Source organism: Schistocerca nitens, chromosome 4 (assembly GCF_023898315.1).
Source record: "Schistocerca nitens isolate TAMUIC-IGC-003100 chromosome 4, iqSchNite1.1, whole genome shotgun sequence".
NCBI lineage: Eukaryota > Metazoa > Arthropoda > Insecta > Orthoptera > Acrididae > Schistocerca > Schistocerca nitens.
The window spans coordinates 402,884,858-402,909,184 of record NC_064617.1 but is presented as its reverse complement, the minus strand read 5'-3'; the positions used below and the strand labels follow the sequence as shown (position 1 = coordinate 402,909,184).

General features: G+C 42.0%; 1 protein-coding gene across 1 annotated transcript in view; it reads left to right on the top strand.

The window, feature by feature from the left end:
- The first annotated feature begins 2,090 nt into the window (after positions 1-2,090).
- The window catches only part of LOC126251692 (solute carrier family 22 member 7-like), a 92,830-nt gene continuing 70,593 nt past the window's right edge, over positions 2,091-24,327 (top strand). The window contains exon 1 of the mRNA XM_049952278.1: positions 2,091-2,225. Coding sequence (XP_049808235.1) covers positions 2,202-2,225 — 24 coding nt within the window. The 5' untranslated portion in view covers positions 2,091-2,201. The remainder of the gene's footprint in view (positions 2,226-24,327) is intronic.

Genomic DNA, 24,327 nt, shown 5'->3' with positions numbered 1-24,327 from the left:
TCTTCTAAGATAAGTCGTAAGGTCAGTATTGCCTCACGTGTTCCAGTGTTTCTACTGAATCCAAACTGATCTTCACCGAGGTTGGCTTCTACTAGTTTTTCCATTCGTCTGTAAAGAATTCGTGTTAGTATTTTGCAGCTGTGACTTATTAAACTGATAGTTCGGTAATTTTCACATCTGTCAACACCTGCTTTCTTTGGGATTGGAATTATTATATTCTTCTTGAAGTCTGAGGGTATTTCGTCTGTTTCATACATCTTGCTCACCAGATGGTAGAGTTTTGTCAGGACTGGCTCTCCCAAGGCCGTCAGTAATTCCAATGGAATGTTGTCTACTCCGGGGGCCTTGTTTCGACTCAGGTCTTTCAGTGCTCTGTCAAACTCTTCACGCAGTATCATATCTCCCATTTCATCTTCATCTACATCCTCTTCCATTTCCATAAAATTGTCCTCAAGTACATCGCCCTTGTATAGACCCTCTATATACTCCTTCCACCTTTCTGCTTTCCCTTCTTTGCTTAGAACTGGGTTTCCATCTGAGCTCTTGATAATCATACAAGTCGTTCTCTTATCTCCAAAGGTCTCTTTAATTTTCCTGTAGGCAGTATCTATCTTACCCCTAGTGAGATAAGCCTCTACATCCTTACATTTGTCCTCTAGCCATCCCTGCTTAGCCATTTTGCACTTCCTGTCGATCTCATTTTTGAGACGTCTGTATTCCTTTTTGCCTGCTTCATTTACTGTATGTTTATATTTTCTCCTTTCATCAATTAAATTCAATATTTCTTCTGTTACCCAAGGATTTCTACTAGCCCTCGTCTTTTTACCTACTTGATCCTCTGCTGCCTTCGCTACTTCTTCTACTGTAGTTCTTTCCCCCATTCCTGTCAATTGTTCCCTTATGCTCTCCCTGAAACTCTGTACAACCTCTGGTTCTTTCAGTTTATCCAGGCCCCATCTCCTTAAATTCCCACCTTTTTGCAGTTTCTTCAGTTTTAATCTACAGGTCATAACCAATAGATTGTGGTCAGAGTCCACATCTGCCCCTGGAAATGTCTTACAATTTAAAACCTAGTTCCTAAATCTCTGTCTTACCATTATACAATCTATCTGATACCTTTTAGTATCTCCAGGGTTCTTCCATGTATACAACCTTCTTTCATGATTCTTAAACCAAGTGTTAGCTATGATTATGTTGTGCTCTGTGCAAAATTCTACCAGGCGGCTTCCTCTTTCATTTCTTAGCCCCAATCCATATTCACCTACTATGTTTCCTTCTCTCCCTTTTCCTACACTCGAATTCCAGTCACCCATGACTATTAAATTTTCGTCTCCCTTCACAATCTGAATAATTTCTTTTATTTCATCATACATTTCTTCAATTTCTTCGTCATCTGCAGAGCTAGTTGGCATATAAATTTGTAATACTGTAGTAGGTGTGGGCTTCGTATCTATCTTGGCCACAATAATGCGTTCACTATGCTGTTTGTAGTAGCTTACCCGCATTATGAATATACTGTAATATTGTCTCACAGTGTCGATGTTACACAGTAACCATCCATTTCCTTTACCGAATGGCGTCAGAAGCTCTTTCCAGATGTCACAAATTCTAGTCTTGGAACAGAAAAATTTAGCAGCATGCTTATTTAACACAATATAGCAAAAGAAAGCGGAATTTCCCCGTAAGAGCATAAAGACTAATTAACGCGCGGCTCACTTCCGTTATCTCTCCCGTGCATTCTCAGAACTCAATTACCGATATCGCCCGCTGAGGCACAGGCGTGTCAGGTCACGCATTCGCTTGTTTGTGTCTCTTTACTAGCGCGCGTACACATTAATGAGCAGGAAAGTATCAGCTAGTTCCATACAAAAAAAATGCGATAAAAGCAAAGGAGAACAGGTAAAGGAGAAAACAATTCGATGGAAGGCGGTTTCTGAGAGTCAATTGCCAGCCTAACGCCTTGTTATTCTATCTGCTTGTAATTAACGATTTCAATGTCATCCTACAGCGGCGCAGTTCCTCTTTCAGCCTCTCCTTGTCGGTCATTCCCCGTATTGTTCCCCGTTACGGACACTGATAACCTTGCACTCCACCTGTTGGCGACAAAACACGCGCATACATTTAGTCCTTAGTGTTGTCGGGCAGCTCCACTCGAGAACATTCATTTCTTCCTGTGGTCGTGCAAGTCTGCCGTAACAGAAATGGCTCCTAACAACTCGACAGTGGTACGTTTTGTTTTTTGATGATGACATATTTTTGTATTTGTGGTAACACCTCTTATAGCTAGCAGTTTTGAGCAGTTTCTATGTTCACTTGAATAGCCGACTTTCCGCTTCATACTAACACTATTGTTTGTGTAGCTTCTTGCTCGTACATCAGTATGTGAAGTTCTTGTTTATTATAAAGTTATGATCAGATATCACCCCCGTCTGGCAGACAATTCTGATCTCTTGGGAAGTTTCATAACAGTGTAGTCTCCGCTATAAAGCGGAATGTCTGCTCTTAATACACTCCCTATACTGTGAATAAGCCCTTTATACGCTGCATCCTCCTTCCCAGAAGTGGTTTTAAGGTGTCTTGAAATTTAGCAACATAGTAGAAGAGTTTGTTACAGTGTCAAAGATTCCGAGTGGAAATCACCTACGGGTGGTCAGATTTCTGTTAAGCGCTCCCCCTTCTCCTGCCTCCACTCGTACGTTTCACATCTCATGGTGGCTTATAACTTTTCTTCACAAAGATAAAACATAGTTCGTTGGCAACACTTTAGAGAACTTTTCGTTTAAAGAATTGCTAACAGCTACGACAGGTTGGGGCTAAAATGGAACTGAGAAGAGCGTATAACAAACTGAAGCTGTGATCTGTGGCATGCTAGGTCAGCCTCATTGTAAAAACACGGTACACGAAAGCAGGATCTAGATTTTCAGGTGAAATTATAAGCACCGTAAGTCTTATACCATAGTGTACCCCTTGAGAACACAAAGCCAGAGTGAGACACTTTAATTTTTTTTAATGACTGTACTTTTTTCTTCGCTTTTCAAGTTGGAAGCTAGTGTAATGTGTAGTGAGTGCGACACTGCAATGAAAACTGGACGACCAGAAATTTTTAGTTGAGTAGTCGGGAGTGCAGTGCTGGAGAGGCAGTGGCAGTGTTGTTGAATGGTTTTGTGTGTGTACTTGTTAATGCTGGATTAAGGTAAGTCACACGGAATATTCTAAATCTATATCGGTCTTGAGCTTACAAGATCGATCGCTATCGTTTGCTCACAGAGGACCTCAAAGTGAAGAAGACGACGTCAGTTAGTCTGATTTGGAGTGTAGTTATTTTAATTCTCCCATTAAGTATCAAAAGTCGAGCTGCCAAGTGTGCAAACTGTGTCATTTCTTTAAAAACCGTCATTCTTTAGAATGCTGATCCACGAAATTTTGGAAAAACTCCTGGATTTTTTTTTTTAGTCATCGGTTTTCTGTCTGGTTTGATGCCGTCCGACACGAATTCCTCTCCTTTGCCAACATCCTCATCTCACAGCAGTACGCCCAACCTACGTCCTCAGTTATTTGCTGGGTGTATTCCAGTCTCCGTCTTTATCCACAGTTTTTCCCCTCTGCGGCTCCTTCCAGTGCCATGCTTATTCCCTGAAGTCTTAATACGTCTCCTGTCATCCCGTCCCTTCTTCATAGTGCTTTCCATATGTTTCCTTCTTGGGCGATTCTGTGGGTAACCTCTTCATTCCTTACATTAACAGTAAACTTAATTTTAAACATTCTTGTGTGTCACCACGTCCCAAATGCTTCGATTCCCTTCTACTCCGGTTTTCCCATAGTCCGTGATCCACTACCGTACAGTGCAGTAATCCCGATGTACGTTCTCAGGAATGTCTCCCTCAAATGAAGATCAGTGTTTGGTACTAGCAGTCTGCTCTTGGCCAGGAATTCCCTTTTTGCCAATGCTAGTCTGCCTTTTATGTCCTGCTTGATACATCCGACATGGGTTACTTTTCAAATGGCTCTGAGCACTATTGGACTTAACATCTGAGGTCATCAGTCCCCTAGAACTTAGAACTACTTAAACCTAACTAACATAATGACATCGCACACATCCATGCCCGAGGCATGATTCGAACCTGCGACCGTAGCAGTCGAGCGGTTCCTGACTGAAGCGGCTAGAACCGCTCGGCCACAATGGCCGACGGTTATTTTTCTGCCTTAATTTTGTCTCCTTCGTTACTACAACTTTAATGTTAAGTTGCTCGCTATTCTCACTTCTATTATGTCTCATTACTTTCGTCTGACCTTGGTTTACTGTCAGTCCATATTCTGTACTCCTAGTGTATGCTATATCACGAAATATCGTGAAAGCAAGTTATAGAGAACCGACCGAGCGCTCGAAATTTCATAGAACAAGCTACACACTGAGAAGCTTTAAATTTCGAGGTGGTTTGATGCAGTTCTTCACATTTCTGTGTCCTGTACGAATCTTTTTGTACAACCATCCTCCTCTACAAACTGTTTTGCATATTCTTCTGTTTTTCCCCTTCTAGTGCTTCTTCCAGCACCACTGCCCATTTCTCTAGTAAGGATGTTTCTACTACTCCTTGCTCACGTATTCTTTTATGTGTGTCTTCTTTCTTTACTTTATCTGTACTCAAGTATTTACGTTCTTCAGCAGCACCATATATCAAATGCTTCCTATTTATTCTTGCCTAGATTTACAATGTTCTATGTTTCATCTTTATACAAATGCTGCCACCAGACGTAGATTTTCAGAAACTTCTTCCTCATTTCCATATCAATGTCTATAGACGCAAAAAGATTCCTTCACCTGTGCCAATCTGCCTCTGATCCTTACCATCCTGCGAAATCTTACGCTGAGAAAGTTCACTTGTTGTGGAATACCATTTACTTTGTAATTGTTGGAATATCATTTACTTAGTACTCATTCTTAGCTCTTGAACACATTTTATCATAAACTTCCATTATTTGGTAAGAGGGATTTGTAATTTTTAAGATTTTACAAAATTTATGACAGCATGAAATTCTCTGCCACTGCGCCAACATCTTGTGCCGATGGTCACGTGCCAATTTCAGTTGAAGTTTCCAATGTCGTGGTGTTAACATTGGCACACATATGGGTCGTTGCCTGCGGAGGCCCATCCTCAGGAGTCTCGGCACACTGTGTGTTCAGACACATTTGTACTCTCTCCAGCCTTAAAGTCTGATGTTAGGTCCGCCACAGTTCGCCGCCTGTCCTGTTTTACCAGTCTGCCCAGCCTACGACGTCCTACATCCGTAATGAAGGGTGGCCGCCCAACCTCACAATGTCTGAACGTGGTTTCACCATGGTTCCGCCACGAGTTGAGGACACTCACAAGAGCACTCCTCGAACACCCGACAAGTTGTGAAGTTTCCGAAATGCTCGTGCCGAACCTCCGGGCCATCTCAATATGCCCTAGGTCAAACTGAGATAGATTTTGCGCTTTCCCCATTCTACATATGGACAACACGTTCACAGATATTACAGGCACCCTGCGTGTGTCTGACTAGCAGTCATTTCTCACCAGGTAACGCTGCTATCGCGTGGACGGATTTATATTGATAGTAGGTCTGTGATCATAATGTTCTGGCTGGTCAGTGTGCATTGTCCGACTTTTCCATAAATCAAAAATTCATCTACTGGGAAAATTTCCCCTCTTCTAGAACTATGTTGTTTCCAGTTTCGATGTTAAGCAAGTCATTTTCTGTGTCTACTACCCTTCATCACCTTCAGCTTTGCTCTATTTCTCCTTAAGCCACATTCCGTGTTCAGTATCCTGTCTCATGCTTTCATCAGGCTTCTAAGTGTTCTGTGAATTCAGCCTGGAGAGTACGTCGTCTGCCAACAAAATTAGATACCTGGTTCCCCACTCGCTTACATTCCTTCTCCGAAATTTTCTTTTAATATTTTCAATACTTCTTCCACGAAAATGTTCAGCGAAAGTGGTGTTAACTTGCAACCCTCATTAACACGAACTTTTCTTTATTATTATCACATTTAATTAGTAGTTAAGAATTCAAATGACAGGGTCCCAATAGTCAAAGTCAAACATCTGGCAAGGAACGACTTTATTTCTCATATGACGCGTTTCCGAATTTATTCATCATCAGATACCCAGGAAACAAACATTCGCAGACGTTATGTCACATTTACATTATTATAATATTTGTATATTTTAGACGTAAATTATTCGTCTCTTTACATTACTATCAATTTTCTGCAGACAATTTGCATATCATTCTACCTTATATCGCCGAAGACTTCTCTATAACCTAAAATGTTATTAAGGTATACTTTCAATTTTTAGGCTCAAAGTCGAAATGGTTTGCCTGTGCATTCTCCCACCCTCAAACTAAACTGCTCTTCGTTCAGTACGTCTTCAATTTTATTCTTATTTATAATAGACTAGTCAGAAGTTTACTAAAATATTTTATCAGACTAATTGTTCGATAATTCCACGATACCTTCACCGTTCACCGCACCGCAACACGGTGTAAAATGGTCTGAAAGTGTGAGCGAAACCGGTTACCCTTGCCAACAAATATTTTATTGCGGTCAAGACTGTTCCTAATTAAATTTTATCATAATCGTTCGATAGTTTGAACCCTTATGTGCACGTGCCTTTTTCGGTAATACTATGGTGATATTTTTCTTTAAAACTTACGTTAAGTTGTTCGTTTGTCACTTCTCCCACATATTTCAGTAGCTCCGTAGGATTGCTGCTGAGTTATTCGGGCTGAGATTATTCACTGGTCTATCAAAATTTGATCTCGTTTCTGGATCACCTGTTTTCTCCACATTATCTTCCCCTTAGTCTTTCTTAACACTTCGGAACTGTCGCTTTCCATGACTCGTGGTTTCGAAGTACTCCTGTTACATATCATCCACTCTCTTACATCTAATAGATAATAACATCTACATCATAAATTAACACTTCTATATTTTGCTTTCACGAAATGACGTTCAGTCTTACCGTTAAGTCATGTCGATTTTTCCTCAATATCGTTACAGCTTTCTCGCGTTCATTCTGACATAGCATGTTTGTAGTAACTCTTAATTTTGTTTTTAAGTAACCCATAAACCGTGGGTAAGCTTCCTCGTTCTTGATATTCTGCCATTAAGCTCGAGTGCTGTTCAGATCTCCTTCATTTCTGCTTTCGCGATACATACTGCATACTTTCCTCCCTTTCTTCTTCATTTTATTCCTCCATTCGTCTACTACAATAGCCTCAAGGCTTTTATTTACGCCAATGCTCACTGCCTCAGACAATATGTACTTTGTCTCCTTCTGCCTTATATTTTCAGTATTTTATCGTGCGTCTCCCCCCACCCATTTCCATTATCCTATCGATTTTCTGCCTTACTTCTATCGCTACTGACTCGTGATCGATATCCGCATCTGCCTGTGCTTTGTAGATTAAGATTTATTTCTAAATATTTCCTAGCTATATTCTCATCTAAATCAGTATTCGATTCATTGCCGTGTAATCGGATTCCAAACATTTAGGACTGCCAAATTTTCATCCCCTATATATATTTTAGCATTTCTTCTACTACTAAAATCATGTATTATGCTGTCAAGGGGACACCACAGTGATTCGTATATACAACTTCCCTAAGTAACATAATCTAGATCACAATACATTTACTTCTAACACCCATAGATAGTCTGTTGAGGTCCCATAACGTAGTAATTTATGTAGATAACCAATTAATAATAAGATCGGTACATAAGCGACTCGAAGTGCTGCACCACAATGTCAGCATTGGCTCTTAAACGAAGAAGTTTGGCAGCCTCTGGTATAAAATATATTTCCTTCAGAAAAATTTACCTGCCAAATATGAGGCGTCACTTTGATTCAAATGTTGTCAATGACCTAGACGTCATACGAGGAATCGGAAAGACTGTACAAACTCAAGGTGAGCGCTTGCTCGTTAGCTCATTTTTCAACTGTAAATCATTAAAAACAATCAGACATCACCAAATGTTAGATAAGCTAAAAGCTGCTCTTGTAGAATGACGCCTTAGCAGTGCTAATTGCCGTGGTTTCAAGTCATTATTTGTTGATAGCTATAAAAATTCTCTGTTCCCTCTCTTATGTTTTTCACCTTTATATTAAGAACAACCAAGTTTTGAAAAGAATTAAGCGAGCAGAGCGTTGACTGGTAAACCTTCGATACAACGGTGTTCACAATGGATGTAAGTGATTGACTAAGTAAACTTTCTGCGTGCGAGCACGCATGTGACGAATCTTGCTTTTGTTTTATTGTTATATGATTTTTGGTTAAGCTAACTGTCTAGAATGAAATTTTCACTCTACAGCGGAGTGTGCGCTGCTATGAAACTTCTTGGTAGATTAAAACTGTGTGCCAGACCGAGACTCGAACTTGGAACCTTTGCGCACACTCCGCTGTAGAGTGACACTTTCATTCTAGAAACATCCCCCATGCTGTGACTAAGCCATGTATCCATAATATCCTTTCTTCAAGGAGCAAGTTCAGCAAGGTTCGCAGGAGAGCTTCTGTGAAGTTTGGAAGGTAGGAGACGAGGTACTGGCGGAATTAAGGCTGTGAGGACGGGTCGTGAGTCGTGCTTGGGTAGCTCAGTTGGTAGAGCACTTGCCCGCGAAAGGCAAAGGTCCCAAGTTCGAGTCTCGGTCCGACACACAGTTTTAATCTCCCAAGAAGTTTCAACCGAACTGTCGTCAGATCGAGACAGTTCTGTTCATAAAAGTGAAATGGATGGTATGATATCGCTTTTTAACAACGGTATTGTTGCGTGCACTTCGTTGGCGGCAATGTCGACACTGCTCTATATTTCACCAAAATTCTCTTCTTATGGACCACGTAAGTAACTATTTATGACTTGTCACCTGATCTGAATGCTCCTTCATTCGATTAGGTGTGATTTCTATTCTCTTGATCACATTACTGCGGGTTTCTTTCTTATTTTCAGAATTGGAGAATTATCTCTGCCTTATTTCATGCCTGATGATGGTCGTTTGTTGTGTCCTTTTGTATCACGGTGGTTTAATCTTTCTGTGATGTTCAAATCTCCAGTTGTAGTACCTTTCCTTTCTTTTGATTTCATGTGGAATAGGGTTTAGTATATGTTTCTTCATGGTTATATTCGGTGGCTCTATGTTCTTACGCAATTTGTATTATTTCTAGCTTACGTGACTCTTTTGTAAATCTTTGTATTTTTTTAATTTTCCTTCTTCTGCCGTTTTATATTTCTTCTCTCTTAATCTAGTCGAGCCATTCAGCTGCATATAAACATTATGGTTTTACTCCCTTCATGTTCAAATTAATCATTCAGCTTCCGGTGAGAAGTGGCTCTTCTTCTTAACAGTAATATTTCGAGTGATTTACTACGCGAAACTTAATATTTCACTTTCAGAAATTAATGTTCGTATAGGGACGGACTACACAATAAGTTCACGTCCATAGAGCAAAACGTGAACTGTAATTGAAGTGTACTTATTTGAGAAGTAGGCTAAACAGATTTATTTCGTATTGTGATTACCAGTAATTGCAACATTCACCAAATCTATCTGTTATTCTGATTATATTCTCGATATTTGTTGTCATTTTCCGTAATATTTTGCAGCAATAATAGCTATTACTCAATTTTGTTTCAAGTAGTTGCCTTATCCGTCTTCAGTAATTTTCTTTATAATAAAATCTTAAACATGGTTGCGAAACAGCAACTGTGTAACTCTGAAGAGGTTGAAAAATCAGCCAACCAGTTGCAAATAAGGGTTTATTAGCCCCTGACCATGGTGTCGATATTTGTAAAAATATCTTCTTCAGAAGTATTGCCCTTATTACATCATATGATAGCACATTAGATGAGATGAAGTCGAGCGGCTCTTCTCATAAACGAAATTGATGAAACAAGAATTACTGCAAGATATGGGTTTAGAAAGCCTCAGATTACATATGTCATACTTCAGAATAACTACTCATTAGTAAGTCCACACACGGAGAGGCCCTTGCCAACATTTAAATGGAGTAGACGTCACAGGATAAAATGTTTGTCTAAGTTACATGTACCTTCTGCCAGAGACTAAGGCCAATTGCAGTTGGGACAGGATGACAAAACACCTCTTAAGACATTAGGAAATAGCTTCCATTATACTAGAGAGAGCTGGATGGTAAAGACTGTGGATTACGAGGGTAACCCCAAAAGTAAGGTCACCTATTTTTTATAAGTACATAGACCTGTTTATTTCTACAATGGTTTATATCATTTTACAGCTTGAACATTTAGCTATATTTCGACATAATCACCATTTCTGTCGATGCATTTTTCTGTGGCAGTTTTTGTATGTCTATGTCATACCAACTTGCCGCGTCATGCTGTTCAGAAAGTTATGAACTGGCGTGATTGTTGCTTGGTCTCAGGTATAAAGTGGTACGCCCAGGTTTGGTCACCCGTGCCAACTGAGTCCAGAAAGTTGTCCTGTTCGGCTGCAAGGCGGTGAAGAAATGCGCGGGAAGCATCAACTCGTTGCTCCATGTGGTCCTCAGTCAGCATGCGTGGCACCCTTCTTGCGCATACCTTCCGGTATTTCAATGTTTCCGTTAAAATTCTTTGAGCGGTGCTTCGGGAAACCTCAGGAACAAACGTGCAGAGATCATCCAGGGTGATCCGCCGATCTTCACGCATGTGTTGCTCAACCTTCAACACTGTATCCTCAGAAATTGACGGTCTCCTGCTCCTTTGTTCGTCGAGAATTTCGGTCCGACCAGCTGCAAACTCTCTACACCACTTACGAACATTTTTGACATCCATGCACGACTCATCATACACTTCCGTCAATTGGCGATGGATTTCAATCGGCGCAGTGCCCTTTGCGTTCAAAAACCGTATAACTGCGCGCAATCCGCACTTGGCGGTAACATCCAACGGGATCTCCATTCTCAACGGCTGCCAAGCCAAGACTGAGCGCCTCAGAGCGGCTTGCGCATGTTTACACACAGTGCGTGAAGCACTCTTCATAACAGTGTGACCAACTGCCATACGTACAGAGTTCTGTACTTATAAAAACATAAAAGACCTTACTTTTGGGATTACCCTCGTAGATAGAGATTAGAACACAACGAGCAAATATTCGAGGCCATAGGTTGCAATTGCTATTCTGGGACGAAAAGGTTAGCACAGGAGAGGAATTCGTGACGGGCCGCGCAAACCAGTCAGAAGACTGATGGCTCAAAAAGAGCTATCATAATTCGGATTACTTCATTGTAATTGTTGTCTTTAAATAAAGGTGTTATTTCTCTTCTCATTGTGTACGTCTTTCGTATACCTTTTGTACTATACTGTAGCAGGTCTTTCTAAGTATGATCCAAGTTTCATCGAACTGTGTTACTTGGCAGTGACACATTATGCGAAAGTGACTTTCGTACTCAAGTTTTACGTAGCACTGCACCATTAGCGCCAGGAAATGAGCAATTGAATCCCCTACGTTCAGTCCTGGAGACTGATTGACGGAAAGATCTGCTTGTTAAAATAAGTTTGTGGAAACTTTTTGCAGCTAGAGAAATCTAGAGTAAACCAGCAGCCTTCAGCGTATCGGGCCGAAGTCGTGAGGCCTGTTGGCAACAACTGAGCTTTTAAAATAATTGTGCGTATGAAGTAGTGAGGGAGTGATCCTCAGCGATCAGTACAATTGTTTTCCGGATTTTTTTTAAAAAAGGGAGCGGCTTAATGAGTGGGAATTTGCTAGGCGGTAGGTTTCATATGAGAAAATGGCGACATCCGATAGCCGATGTAGTGTTTGGTAACAACGAGGCCGAGTTGACGAGGACTTATAAAAGAAAATAACTTCTGTTTGTTCGTGTGGATACCTGTGGTGATTTTTAGGCGTTTCCTTCAACCTTTTAATGTTATATTGTTACCCGGTTTTATTTTCTGGAGGAAATACTATAAATCGGCATAGAGACTATTTTCATAGCCCGTTATTAGATCCAGTGTTCGGATATGAGTGGCTTTCGATAGTAGTTGGATAGTTACAGCGTATTAATTAGCAGTTGTAACTAGACAGACTATATGGCACTGTTATACACAACTCAAATGCGACTGGACAAATGGTTTTCTGTGAGCGATATGAGACGTAATATTTCAGTATAGGTCACCGAATCAAATGTGACTGATCGTACACAGTTGCTTTTAAGCCCAAAGCGAAGTACAAAGTTAAGCCAGAACTCTTTTCACTAGTATCGACAACTACAATATAAAACAGGAAATAACGAACAAATAATTACGTGAATAGAATGAAGGATGAATAGATGAAATCGATTCCGTAGGACAATGATATTGTCTCTAACCATTCGATTAGACTTTCACCCAGAAGTTTGAAACAGATGGGTCAGATCCATCTCACATGTTTATCTTCTCTTATAAGTCATTCCGTTTCACATTGACGTTCGCTACTCTCTGCAGAAGTAAGCTTCTCTTTTTATTCTCAATATTCACTTTGATATTTGTACATCTGTGTCTTCCATTTATCCCTTTCCTATTCTTTAGCTATCTGTCCATGGCTGAGGTGAGTAAGTGTTAGTTTTCGTCAGGGAGGCTAGTATCTGTTGAACGCTAGGACATGAGCCGTGCTGGCCCCGTATTATGCGTTGGTTTAAACCTTGGCTGTTACTCTGCATTTGGTTTCCCGTGGTTATTGCGGTTATGCGTTGGTTCTTACTCTTTCTACCTGTGACAGCAGATGTGTGTATCGATATTCAGACCTTGTACTATCTTTGGTCTGGTGCTGATAGTTTCCGGCTAGATGGTGTGCCGCAGTCGGTCGGTTGGTGTGGACCAGCCAGGAAATCTCCGCGCAGTGCAGTGGGCCGGGCCCGCTGGCGGTCTCTACGCAGTGTCGTAGTGTGTGGGAGCTGTTCCGATTGCTACGAGGTTCGTGGCTCACCGACCCAATACATCACAGTTGAGTGGTGATTTAATTACCAAAGCCAGTCTGTTCACAGTGTGCCGTTGGTTTTCATGGTTGGCTGTTGGGGGGGGGGGGGGGGGGGGTTATTCCCGTGAGCAACAGCGAGTGTTAGAGTTGGCGAAAGTTTGGCCACCATCCGGTGGAGTTTAACTGTATTTTGGTTATTTGAAGTCCAAGTGCACCAGCGGAGTTTTCTGCCTTGTGGCCTTTAGCGTTCCGGTTATCTGCCCTGGCCGCTGACGTAAAATTCAGGCAGTGTCCTTTCCTCACCGTGTTGTCGCTGTCCAACACATGTGTGTAGTTTTGACAACTTATGCACACTTGGTTGTGGGCGGCTACGCCTTTTACGTTTTGGCATTGGAGTTCCTTGTGTACTTATCGGTGGGTCCGTTGACTGTCTCTTGGTTGGGTTGCCGGCGGATCGGTTATAGTTGGGCCGACTACCTGTCTCCCATAAGCGAACGTTAATATTTCAAGTGCAGACCGATCCCCGGAAACTTCTGAGCGCCGCTGGCTGTACTGCCTTTTCTTATTGATGTTTGATTGTGTATTTTAATGGCTCATAGCCGATGGTTTGAATTTTTATACTTTTAGTTGGGTTTTAAATAACGGGCCTTCAGCCGTTTTAAAACTAAAAGTTCCTTACTTTTCAAGTCTTAGACTTTTTGGGCCTTCAGCCTCATTTGAAATATTATTTCAGGATAAAACCTTGCGCTTTCTCCCTTTCGAAAATTTATTGCAGTTGTGTTTTAAATCATGTGCCTACAGCCGTTTTAAAAATTAAAGATGTTGTGTCCTTAAGCCATAAGATTGTGTGACATATTCAGTCGATATTTATGGTCGGAAATTTTCGCTATAAAGTTTGGGAAACTAAATAAAGTTGTATGTGTTCGAGTGTAACTGATAGCCACTCATTTTTGGCCCCTTTTCACAATTCCAACTACCTGTTCTGTCCTGCGGATTAAACCATGCGTTTCAGGGAAGTTGTACCAATTGTGGCAGTTTCACTCGAAAGGGAGAGAGGCTTAGCGTTGCTGTAGGTCAGGTGCATGAGCAGGTATACAGTTAAGTTCCCAGGAGGAACACTGCTCATCTCAGCCTTTCCCCGTCCTGCTGATAAGCGGAAGGCGCTCTGTATTCGTCCAGTACCTGACTAGGCCGCTGGCAGTAGATAAGAGTAGGTGTCCTCTGGTCACTCTACAGATGAAGCTTTTGGAATGTACTTAGTATGTAATACTTAACCACCTTTATTTCAGCTTTTTTTTATTTTTGTTGAAAATAAAGTTGGTAATGGTAGGAGACGTTTCGCAGGTGACTTTACTGTTTCTTGCTCTTTGATAGAGAGTACTTTGAATGTGAGTGAGTTGCCCACCACGTTTTATGTGGTACAGAGGAACTTCCTTACTCCATACAGATATAAAGGTGAAATTGCTTTTAATGTGTGAAGTAAATCTGTGTTAAGCAATCGCTAGATGTGCAGGGCTGGATTCTGTATTTTTCGCTTGAAACTCGAGGGCTTTGTTCAGCTGTCATATCACATGGGGAATGGTAGAATTTATGTCTAATCCTTATTTAACTTTCAGTAAACGCTTGTGTTTTAAACGCGTTAGGATATGCATAGAAAGTTACAAATTTAACTGACATTTCTTTTCAAAACAGATGGGTTTTGTGTCGCTCATGGTGTGTTAAGCCATGTGTTGCTTAGAGAACAAGGCATTGCAGTTCCTTATTAACCATCGGAAATATCATCGGACATAGCAGAATGAATGCTCAAATGTTTGCATTATTTTTCGTCGTTTTCGAATTGTGTAATTTTACTGTAATAGAAATGGTGGAATAAAATTTGTGAAAACTTTATGTGAATGTCACCCACAGAAAATGTAAGAACTCGGTTTGGATAAAGTCCAAGGTCTTATCCAAACCCACTGTCAAATACTGTCATAACATCTTTGTATTTCAATGTCACAAACAAAGAATATGAGTCATAGTTTGCACATGTGTGAATTTATGCCAAATGGAGAAGGTACAGCACCTAAAAGTAGAAATACAAAAATATTATTTCTAACATTATGATGTAAAAAAAATCTCAAAATTTGACATGCCCGAGTTTCAGATTGCAGTATAGCCTCAAAAGGCGACTACAGTGCAAGAGAGGCACAACTACACACTTTCAAACATCAGACAAACTACTTACATAAATATCACGCCTGACAATGAGAATAAATTCTAGAAACGCGTCGTGGTAAGCATGAAGAAATTACATAATTGCTGCAGTGTATCTTTATTTAAATCGTCAATGACAGTTGCTAAACATCGATTCCGACGAACGAAATTTAGTTAATAATAACTTACGGTAAGAGTTTTATTCGTCACACTTGTAGCCTAACTAGTCGAAACAACAATCTTACACAAATTGGTACTAAAGCTTGAGGCTAGGCACAACACTAACTTCAGATGTAATACAGCGTCAAACTATATGCAAATAAATATAGAAATCAACGAGATCGTTGACTGGAATTGTGATGATAATTTTAATGAAGTGTGTTCAAATGGAGGCATCATAGCTTAGGCACATTTCTGCATACTCTTTAGTAAATTTAACTACCTATAAATTTTGTTGAACATTAAAGGTTTCGAAATATATTCGCTGTAAACGAATTCGTTGACACCTGCTGTATCAGGGATAACTCTACCCAGTAGTGACATATTAAAACTTGTGTCGGAGCAGGACTCGAGCCCAGATTTACCACTTCTCGCGAACAGTCACCTCAACCACTTCTGCTATCCATGCATGCTCACTGGACTGACGCCAACTTCCACATATTACGCTGTGTACATCCTTGTACCACAGTCCACTAAAGTAATTACCTAATGGTCGTAACATTACTTGGATTCCTGCAGCGGGTAAAATGAAATAATGAGAAATCGAGACCAATGGTATCATTGTATTCCCACCTAGACTTGTAATACTTGAACACATATCTATGTACAGAGCGGCACAAATTTTCATATGGCGCTGTTGGGTAGTATATCTCTTCCTAATGCAGCAGGTGTCAAGGAATTCGCAGTCAATGGATCAATTTCGAAATATTTCGTACACCTGTGGATCAACAACAGTGTCTGTTGTATCAGACATGCATGAAAATGATGAAAGTGACTTGCTGCCTTCGTTGCCGGCGTCACGAGCAGTTAAATAACGCGTCGCGTTTGTACTTTGCATGTCTATTTCAGTGCTTTGAATTTTATGAACAACTATTATTTTATATTTTAAATTATTTTGCATTTTAATAACTTTATCAGTAACGTGTTTACAAGCATGCTTTAATTTCCAGTGAGCTCATCTCACCGCCACGATCCGTACGCTGTCTTTAGTTTTCTTGTAGCATGTCTGTAAGGCGTATCTGGTAGTGTCAGTGAATATCAAAATTTTTACTACATATTCTGAGTCAGTGCAGCCATCTTAGCTTGCCCAGAAGGCACGCGGCCTCAGTATCCACACTACCAGGATGTACCCACTGCTACAGATAGCCTGTGCTGACTGCTTACCACAACCTCCCAAGCGCCTGCCCACAGAGAAGCCGGACTCACATAGCCCGGCCACATCGCTGTAGTTCGCCACTACAAACTGCCCAGCCAAAATACAGGGCTATTACAAATGCTTGAAGCGATTTCATAAATTCACTGTAGCTCCATTCATTGACATATGGTCACGCCACACTGCAGATACGTAGAAAAACTCATAAAGTTTTGTTCGGCTGAAGCCGCACTTCAGGTTTCTGCCGCCAGAGCGCTCGAGAGCGCAGTGAGACAAAATGGCGACAGGAGCCGAGAAAGCGTATGTCGTGCTTGAAATGCACTCACATCAGTCAGTCATAACAGTGCAACGACACTTCAGGACGAAGTTCAACAAAGATCCACCAACTGCTAACTCCATTCGGCGATGGTATCCGCAGTTTAAAGCTTCTGGATGCCTCTGTAAGGGGAAATCAACGGGTCGGCCTGCAGTGAGCGAAGAAACGGTTGAACGCGTGCGGGCAAGTTTCACGGGTAGTCCGCGGAAGTCGACGAATAAGGGAAGCAGGGAGCTAAACGTACCACAGCCGACGGTTTGGAAAATCTTACGGAAAAGGCTAAAGCAGAAGCCTTACCGTTTACAGTTGCTACAAGCCTTGACACCCGATGACAAAGTCAAACGCTTTGAATTTTCGGCGCGGTTGCAACAGCTCATGGAAGAGGATGCGTTCAGTGCGAAACTTGTTTTCAGTGATGAAGCAACATTTTTTCTTAATGGTGAAGTGAACAGACACAGTGTGCGAATCTGGGCGGTAGAGAATCCTCACGCATTCGTGCAGCAAATTCGCAGTTCACCAAAAGTTAACGTGTTTTGTGCAATCTTACGGTTTAAAGTTTACGGCCCCTTTTTCTTCTGCGAAAAAAACGTTACAGGACACGTGTATCTGGACATGCTGGAAAATTGGCTCATGCCACAACTGGAGACCGACAGCGCCGACTTCATCTTTCAACAGGATGGAGCTCCACCGCACTTCCATCATGATGTTCGGCATTTCTTAAACAGGAGATTGGAAAACCGATGGATCGGTCGTGGTGGAGATCATGATCAGCAATTCATGTCATGGCCTCCACGCTCTCCCGACTTAACCCCATGCGATTTCTTTCTGTGGGGTTATGTGAAAGATTCAGTGTTTAAACGTCCTCTACCAAGAAACGTGCCAGAACTGCGAGCTCGCATCAACGATGCTTTCGAACTCATTGATGGGGACATGTTGCGCCGAGTGTGTGAGGAACTTGATTATCGGCTTGATGTCTGCCGAATCACTAAAGGGCCACATATCGAACATTTGTGAATGCCTAAAAAGAACTTTTTGAGTTTTTGTATGTGTGTGCAAAGCATTGTGAAAATATCTCAAATAATAAAGTTATTGTAGAGCTGTGAAATCGCTTCAGTCATTTGTAATAACCCTGTATATCCAGCACCCTCGTACCTATGCATATTCGTCGATAGTAATGTCACAGAGTGACTGCTTTAACCCTGTCTTGCAGGTTAGTACGAGCCTGGCGATCTTTATATAGCGCTTGGTATCTATTTATAGTGACCCAGAATCTAGGGGGAAATAATAATAATAAAAAAAGGTAGCATCTTTGATTAGAAATCAAAACATCCTCGGTCATTGGTAAGAATATCGTTACTGTTTAAATGTTAAATAAAAATCATCATAAATGGCGGCCAAAGACTTCCGGCACAAGGAGGCACCCTCATTGTGGCTATGACCTTGTCAAGTACGGGCGGCGGAGCGGACAAAAATTCAGGGCCCATTTTTGACATTCGGCTAGAAACTGCCCCTAAAAGGCGGAAGAATCAGCGATGATCAATAGATTAGTGGGATACATCCAACAAATAACTGAGGACGTAGGTTGCAAAGGTTACTCTGAGATGAAAAGGTTGGCACAGGAGAGGAATTCAGTCAGAAGACTCATGACTAAAAAAAAGAAAAGTATATGTTTACTAGTGCATAGAAATAATCTAGGTCCAAGGAGAAACATTTCCAAGAATATATGCAGACTAATACGTCAGAAAATTTGTCTTGTGCAGCACACAGCACTGAGACAATGGATTGTGGTAGTGGCTGTGAATGGATCCTTGCCAGATGCTGTGGGACCTCCGAGATGACAAATGGGAAGCAAGCAATATACACTCCTGGAAATGGAAAAAAGAACACATTGACACCGGTGTGTCAGACCCACCATACTTGCTCCGGACACTGCGAGAGGGCTGTACAAGCAATGATCACACGCACGGCACAGCAGACACACCAGGAACCTCGGTGTTGGCCGTAGAATGGCGCTAGCTGCGCAGCATTTGTGCACCGCCGCCGTCAGTGTCAGCCAGTTTGCCGTGGCATACGGAGCTCCATCGCAGTCTTTAACACTGGTAGCATGCCGCGACAGCGTGGACGTGAACCGTATGTGCAGTTGACGGACTTTGAGCGAGGGCGTATAGTGGGCATGCGGGAGGCCGGGTGGACGTACCGCCGAATTGCTCAACACGTGGGGCGTGAGGTCTCCACAGTACATCGATGTTGTCGCCAGTGGTCGGCGGAAGGTGCACGTGCCCGTCGACCTGGGACCGGACCGCAGCGACGCACGGATGCACGCCAAGACCGTAGGATCCTACGCAGTGCCGCAGGGGACCGCACCGCCACTTACCAGCAAATTAGGGACACTGTTGCTCCTGGGGTATCGGCGAGGACCATTCGCAACCGTCTCCATGAAGCTGGGCTACGGTCCCGCACACCGTTAGGCCGTCTTCCGCTCACGCCCCAACATCGTGCAGCCCGCCTCCAGTGGTGTCGCGACAGGCGTGAATGGAGGGACGAATGGAGACGTGTCGTCTTCAGCGATGAGAGTCGCTTCTGCCTTGGTGCCAATGGTGGTCGTATGCGTGTTTGGCGCCGTGCAGGTGAGCGCCACAATCAGGACTGCATACGACCAAGGCACACAGGGCCAACACCCAGCATCATGGTGTGGGGAGCGATCTCCTACACTGGCCGTACACCACTGGCGATCGTCGAGGGGACACTGAATAGTGCACGGTACATCCAAACCGTCATCGAACCCATCGTTCTACCATTCCTAGACCGGCAAGGGAACTTGCTGTTCCAACAGGACAATGCACGTCCGCATGTATCCCGTGCCACCCAACGTGCTCTAGAAGGTGTAAGTCAACTACCCTGGCCAGCAAGATCTCCGGATCTGTCCCCCATTGAGCATGTTTGGGACTGGATGAAGCGTCGTCTCACGCGGTCTGCACGTCCAGCACGAACGCTGGTCCAACTGAGGCGCCAGGTGGAAATGGCATGGCAAGCCGTTCCACAGGACTACATCCAGCATCTCTACGATCGTCTCCATGGGAGAATAGCAGCCTGCATTGCTGCGAAAGGTGGATATACACCGTACTAGTGCCGACATTGTGTATGCTCTGTTGCCTGTGTCTATGTGCCTGTGGTTCTGTCAGTGTGATCATGTGATGTATCTGACCCCAGGAATGTGTCAATAAAGTTTCCCCTTCCTGGGACAATGAATTCACGGTGTTCTTATTTCAATTTCCAGGAGTGTATATTTCGTTAAAGGTACTGGTCCTACATTGTCTTAGGAGAGACTCTGTGTTTGGAAGGAAAGTATAAGAGATGCTATGCCAGCTGAAGGTTTGAGTCAGACTGAGTCAGATGTAGAAGCATATTTGGATAGTGCAACTGCTGGTGTACTTCCTATAAAATCCAAGTCTATGTTTTTGACTCCCTATCTAGATATAGGTTGTATTTGGAACATATAATCAAAGGCGCTAATATTCTAGCACACTACGTATAAAACGTAAGAGATTTAGTATGTTGCTAGCAACTTGTTATATGTTAATAAAGTTGCTCGCCCTTCCATATGACTAATTCAGTTGACTGAAACTGTCATCATTACAGAGGTGTGAACATTGAGCTGCGGCAATATTCGTAAATTTTCCTCTCAAAAGGATTGCTTGAAATCACAATTTTAATTTAGAATTTTACTTCGCCTCTGTCGATTTTGCTTGTACTCTCATCAAAAAGTTACTGGCTGCTGTAGCAGCATGGCCTCAGACCGTCACCTCACGCCTAACCCAGATACTTGCCGACATTCAATAGCACTGCACTCGTACCAGGCCAACGGCTCTGTAAGTGTGACCTGCAATTCTAGCAATAATGGGCGTTTCGAGACGTTTTGGAAGCGCTTGGCTGGCTACTTACATGACCTCAGTCACAACGAGGCCTCACTTGATGTACATAGCCATCCTGGCTAAGTTGCGACAGCTAGGATTCAACCGATGTCTGCTGTTCTGCTGTTCTTTGGCTTCTGCTGCAAGGCCTCCAACATTGTCCCATCAACCTGATGGGACCACCAGTCGTGTGACCAGCCACAGCCTGGGTATCCCAAGGGTCGAGTTAATGTTCTCCCTCAGCTCAGAACCCTGTTGTCCAGCAGCGTCCACCACCGTTCTCTAGTCACTGGTACAAGATCCTGTCCTTTGTCCACCACCATCTACAGCCGGGGCAGCACATCAGCTTCTTCCAAAGGCAGTTACAAAAACAGAGTCTCCCCTCCCCTTATGCGACAACGAAGCAATATGATGTGTTGTTAGCAATGTTGCCGCCGAGCTGTGAAATGAAAAACGCTGAAACCAGCACATCCTCACCAGCCCATCTGTGTTAGGTTCACCGATGGGCAGCGACATCTGCCTCCGCCGCTTGCCTCCAGTGAAAGCCGCGTCTGGGCCTATCTCGCTTAGAACACATTATTTGTCACCACAGGCTGCCTTCATCTTCTGCACCTTCTCTCCACTCCACCAGAGAAGCACTCACCACATACAATCCACTGATGTTTGAACCAGTAACAGGCTTCCATAAAAATCTGTTGCAGTTGTGAAGGTGCTGTTGCTAAAGAAATTAGCCAAGATAGTTAAAAGGATTTTACCCATTGTCCTTCTTTATTTCCTATAATTGACTTCCAAGCCACATGTTAAACACACTTTTCCAATAAATCTTTTCGAACCATTTAACAGGAAGTTTTGTCTCGACCATCATTGAAATTCTAAGTCTTGCAGTATACTGTGGACTGTTCAAAATTTCTCCGGCCCCTGTGGTCGAGTGGTTCTGGGCGCTTCAGTCCGGAACTGCGTGGCTGCTACGGTCGCAGGTTCGAATCCTGCCTCGGGCATGGATGTGTGTGCTGTCCTTAGGTTACTTAGGTTTAATTAGTTCTAAGTCTAGGGGACTGATGACCTCAGATGTTAAGTTGTAACCTCCCCCTCACTTATCGATCTTAATGACAGTGAAAAATTTAACTGCGTGTACCTAATGGGAATTTGGGAAAAGCAATTGTCACCGAAGTTAATTTGTCGGTAAAGAGGGAGGAAAGGGTTACATCTAAATGAAAGGAAAAATGCAAATGAAACTGGTGAAAATTAATTTTGAAAAGGGGTAAAGTTAATAAAGAAAGTAAATGTGCGGCCGTTACGTTAACAATTAACTAGCGGTAATTAGATATTTGAGGTTTGTGGGAAATTACGGTCGCCAGTCCTAAGGACAATTACTATAGTAACTGAAAAAGAAAGGCTATTACACATATAATTAGCACTAGAAGCGTGGCCACTGAAGGTTGACATGTGTAGTGTGAAAACTGAATGTTTGTCAGAAGTAATAAACTTCGCTACACTCTGGATTAATTTAGCAAAAGAATTAATAAAACCGGAAAATCGAAAGTTAATTTAGTGACTGAAGTTAATAGTGAGCCTTCTTTCTGAAGCACATCGAAATTCAGTAAATTACGGTTAGTCTTGGACTACCTCAACAATCATTTCAAAAGCTACTTGAATCTACGCAATTTAGAAATAAGAGATTTAACTTTGAACTTGAATTAAATGATTCTGAACAATTAACAATAGTAAAATTTAGTATGTACCAAGCTGAGCTGCAGTCACAGGTAAGCTAAAATACGGTAACAAAACTCGCACTCTTAATTTGTGCTTGTGTAATCTAAATATTGTAGCCAGCTATGAATACCTTAACTGAACTTTGAAATTAAAGCAGTGAAATCGAATGATGCTGGCGTTTGAATTTCAACGACACTCGGGTTCATTCCGGAAAAGGAAGGGACCCTGCTTGGTAATGCAATTGGGACAATGAGCAACAAAGGTTCATGCTAAGTTGCTGTAATTTTGTGATGCAACAATTTTAAAAGTTTGAAAAGCTGAGGTCTGCCATACAGTTCTAAAACTTTACGTGCTTCCAGTCTTCCTTGTTGGTTGATTGAAGGTTTGAAGCCGTCGATCGAGGAGGTGGCGACAGTCACTCATTGTCGGCCGTCGCTGTTGCAGAAGCTGGATGTTGGCGCGCCTTCTTCTCGACACGGTCACCAGGCGACACGGGCTCTTGATGTGCGCCAGCTAATGCTTCCCGTCCTGACACCATGTCAGAAACCATCATCGCAAGTCGAGCGCAATTACATGCTGCCAAACCCCGAAAGCGCGGCAACTCGCGGGAGCTTCACACAACACACCTGCTCCACTGCACCACCCCAGCGAGACCCCCCCTCTGCCCGCGCTCCACGCGACAGAGTTAACACTACCAAAGATCCTAAGCACTTTGGTTCTGCACACGACCTATCGATGTATTTGTTCGATAGCATAGTTTTCCCTAGGCAAGACCCAGCGTAAAAATACAAATAATATTTACAAAACAAACCAATTATACATCGACATAAATGCATAAATATATATACAAATAGTAAAACAATTACAATATATAAAGAGATAGAAATGTCATATCTTGAGGTAACAAAACAAGGAAAAAAAATTATAGTACAATAGATGGAAATAGGAGGATATGCATTTCCGGCGTTACAAAGTCCCATAGTACTTAGAGCCATTTGGACCATTTGTTCAAAATTTCCTCTTCCCCACCCCACTAAACGTTAGGTGAGTGGGGAACATCAGCTCTAATGAACAGCTCTCTTGGAATATTCGTGATCTTTTGCAGAAGAATCTTGTGAGTAGTAAAAAGATGCAAGACGTTTTAGCCTTACTATGGTTTATAACCTTGACCAAAGGTTTTCTTAATCAACACACTTATTAAAAAAATGTGAGTCACGTTTTCTTCCAAATAGTAGAGCCACATTTGTAAAAAAAGTGTGGTGAAAAGAAATGTAACATTTGTACATCACAACTGAAGGTTTAACAAAAATGTTAAAGCACTTATGATGGAAGTTGATTAGATAATAAGTCGCTCATGGTGTTTTTCTATATGGAAAACGAGAATATGAGGAACGATGACACATGTTCAGAGCACTGTAATAGTTATTGACTTTGAAATGGTTAGAATACTGCATTTAGAAGCAAAATCAAGAGATCATTATACTGAAATGATACAATTTCTTCATCTTTTAGTAACAAAAGGCTACCAAGAAACCCTCCTGAGCCATAATTTCGGATGGATAAGTAATATTTCTAAATAAATGTTAATAAATGTAACATTTTATTAGAAATGCAACAACATTCGTAACAAACCACCAACCAAAAATAACCCGACAGAAGGAATACAAATTACCAAACGAAGCAATTCTCAATATGCCAACTGTTAAAGTAATCTTACTATACTTTCCTCTAATTTTGGACGAAGTGATATATTTGGTCGCTGTTAATTAATTAGTCTGATTGCTGAATTCTGAATTTCATATTCAGCGAAGTTTAGGAATATATAGATTCAAAACCAAATACGTTTCACAGGGAAACAATGGAGTCTA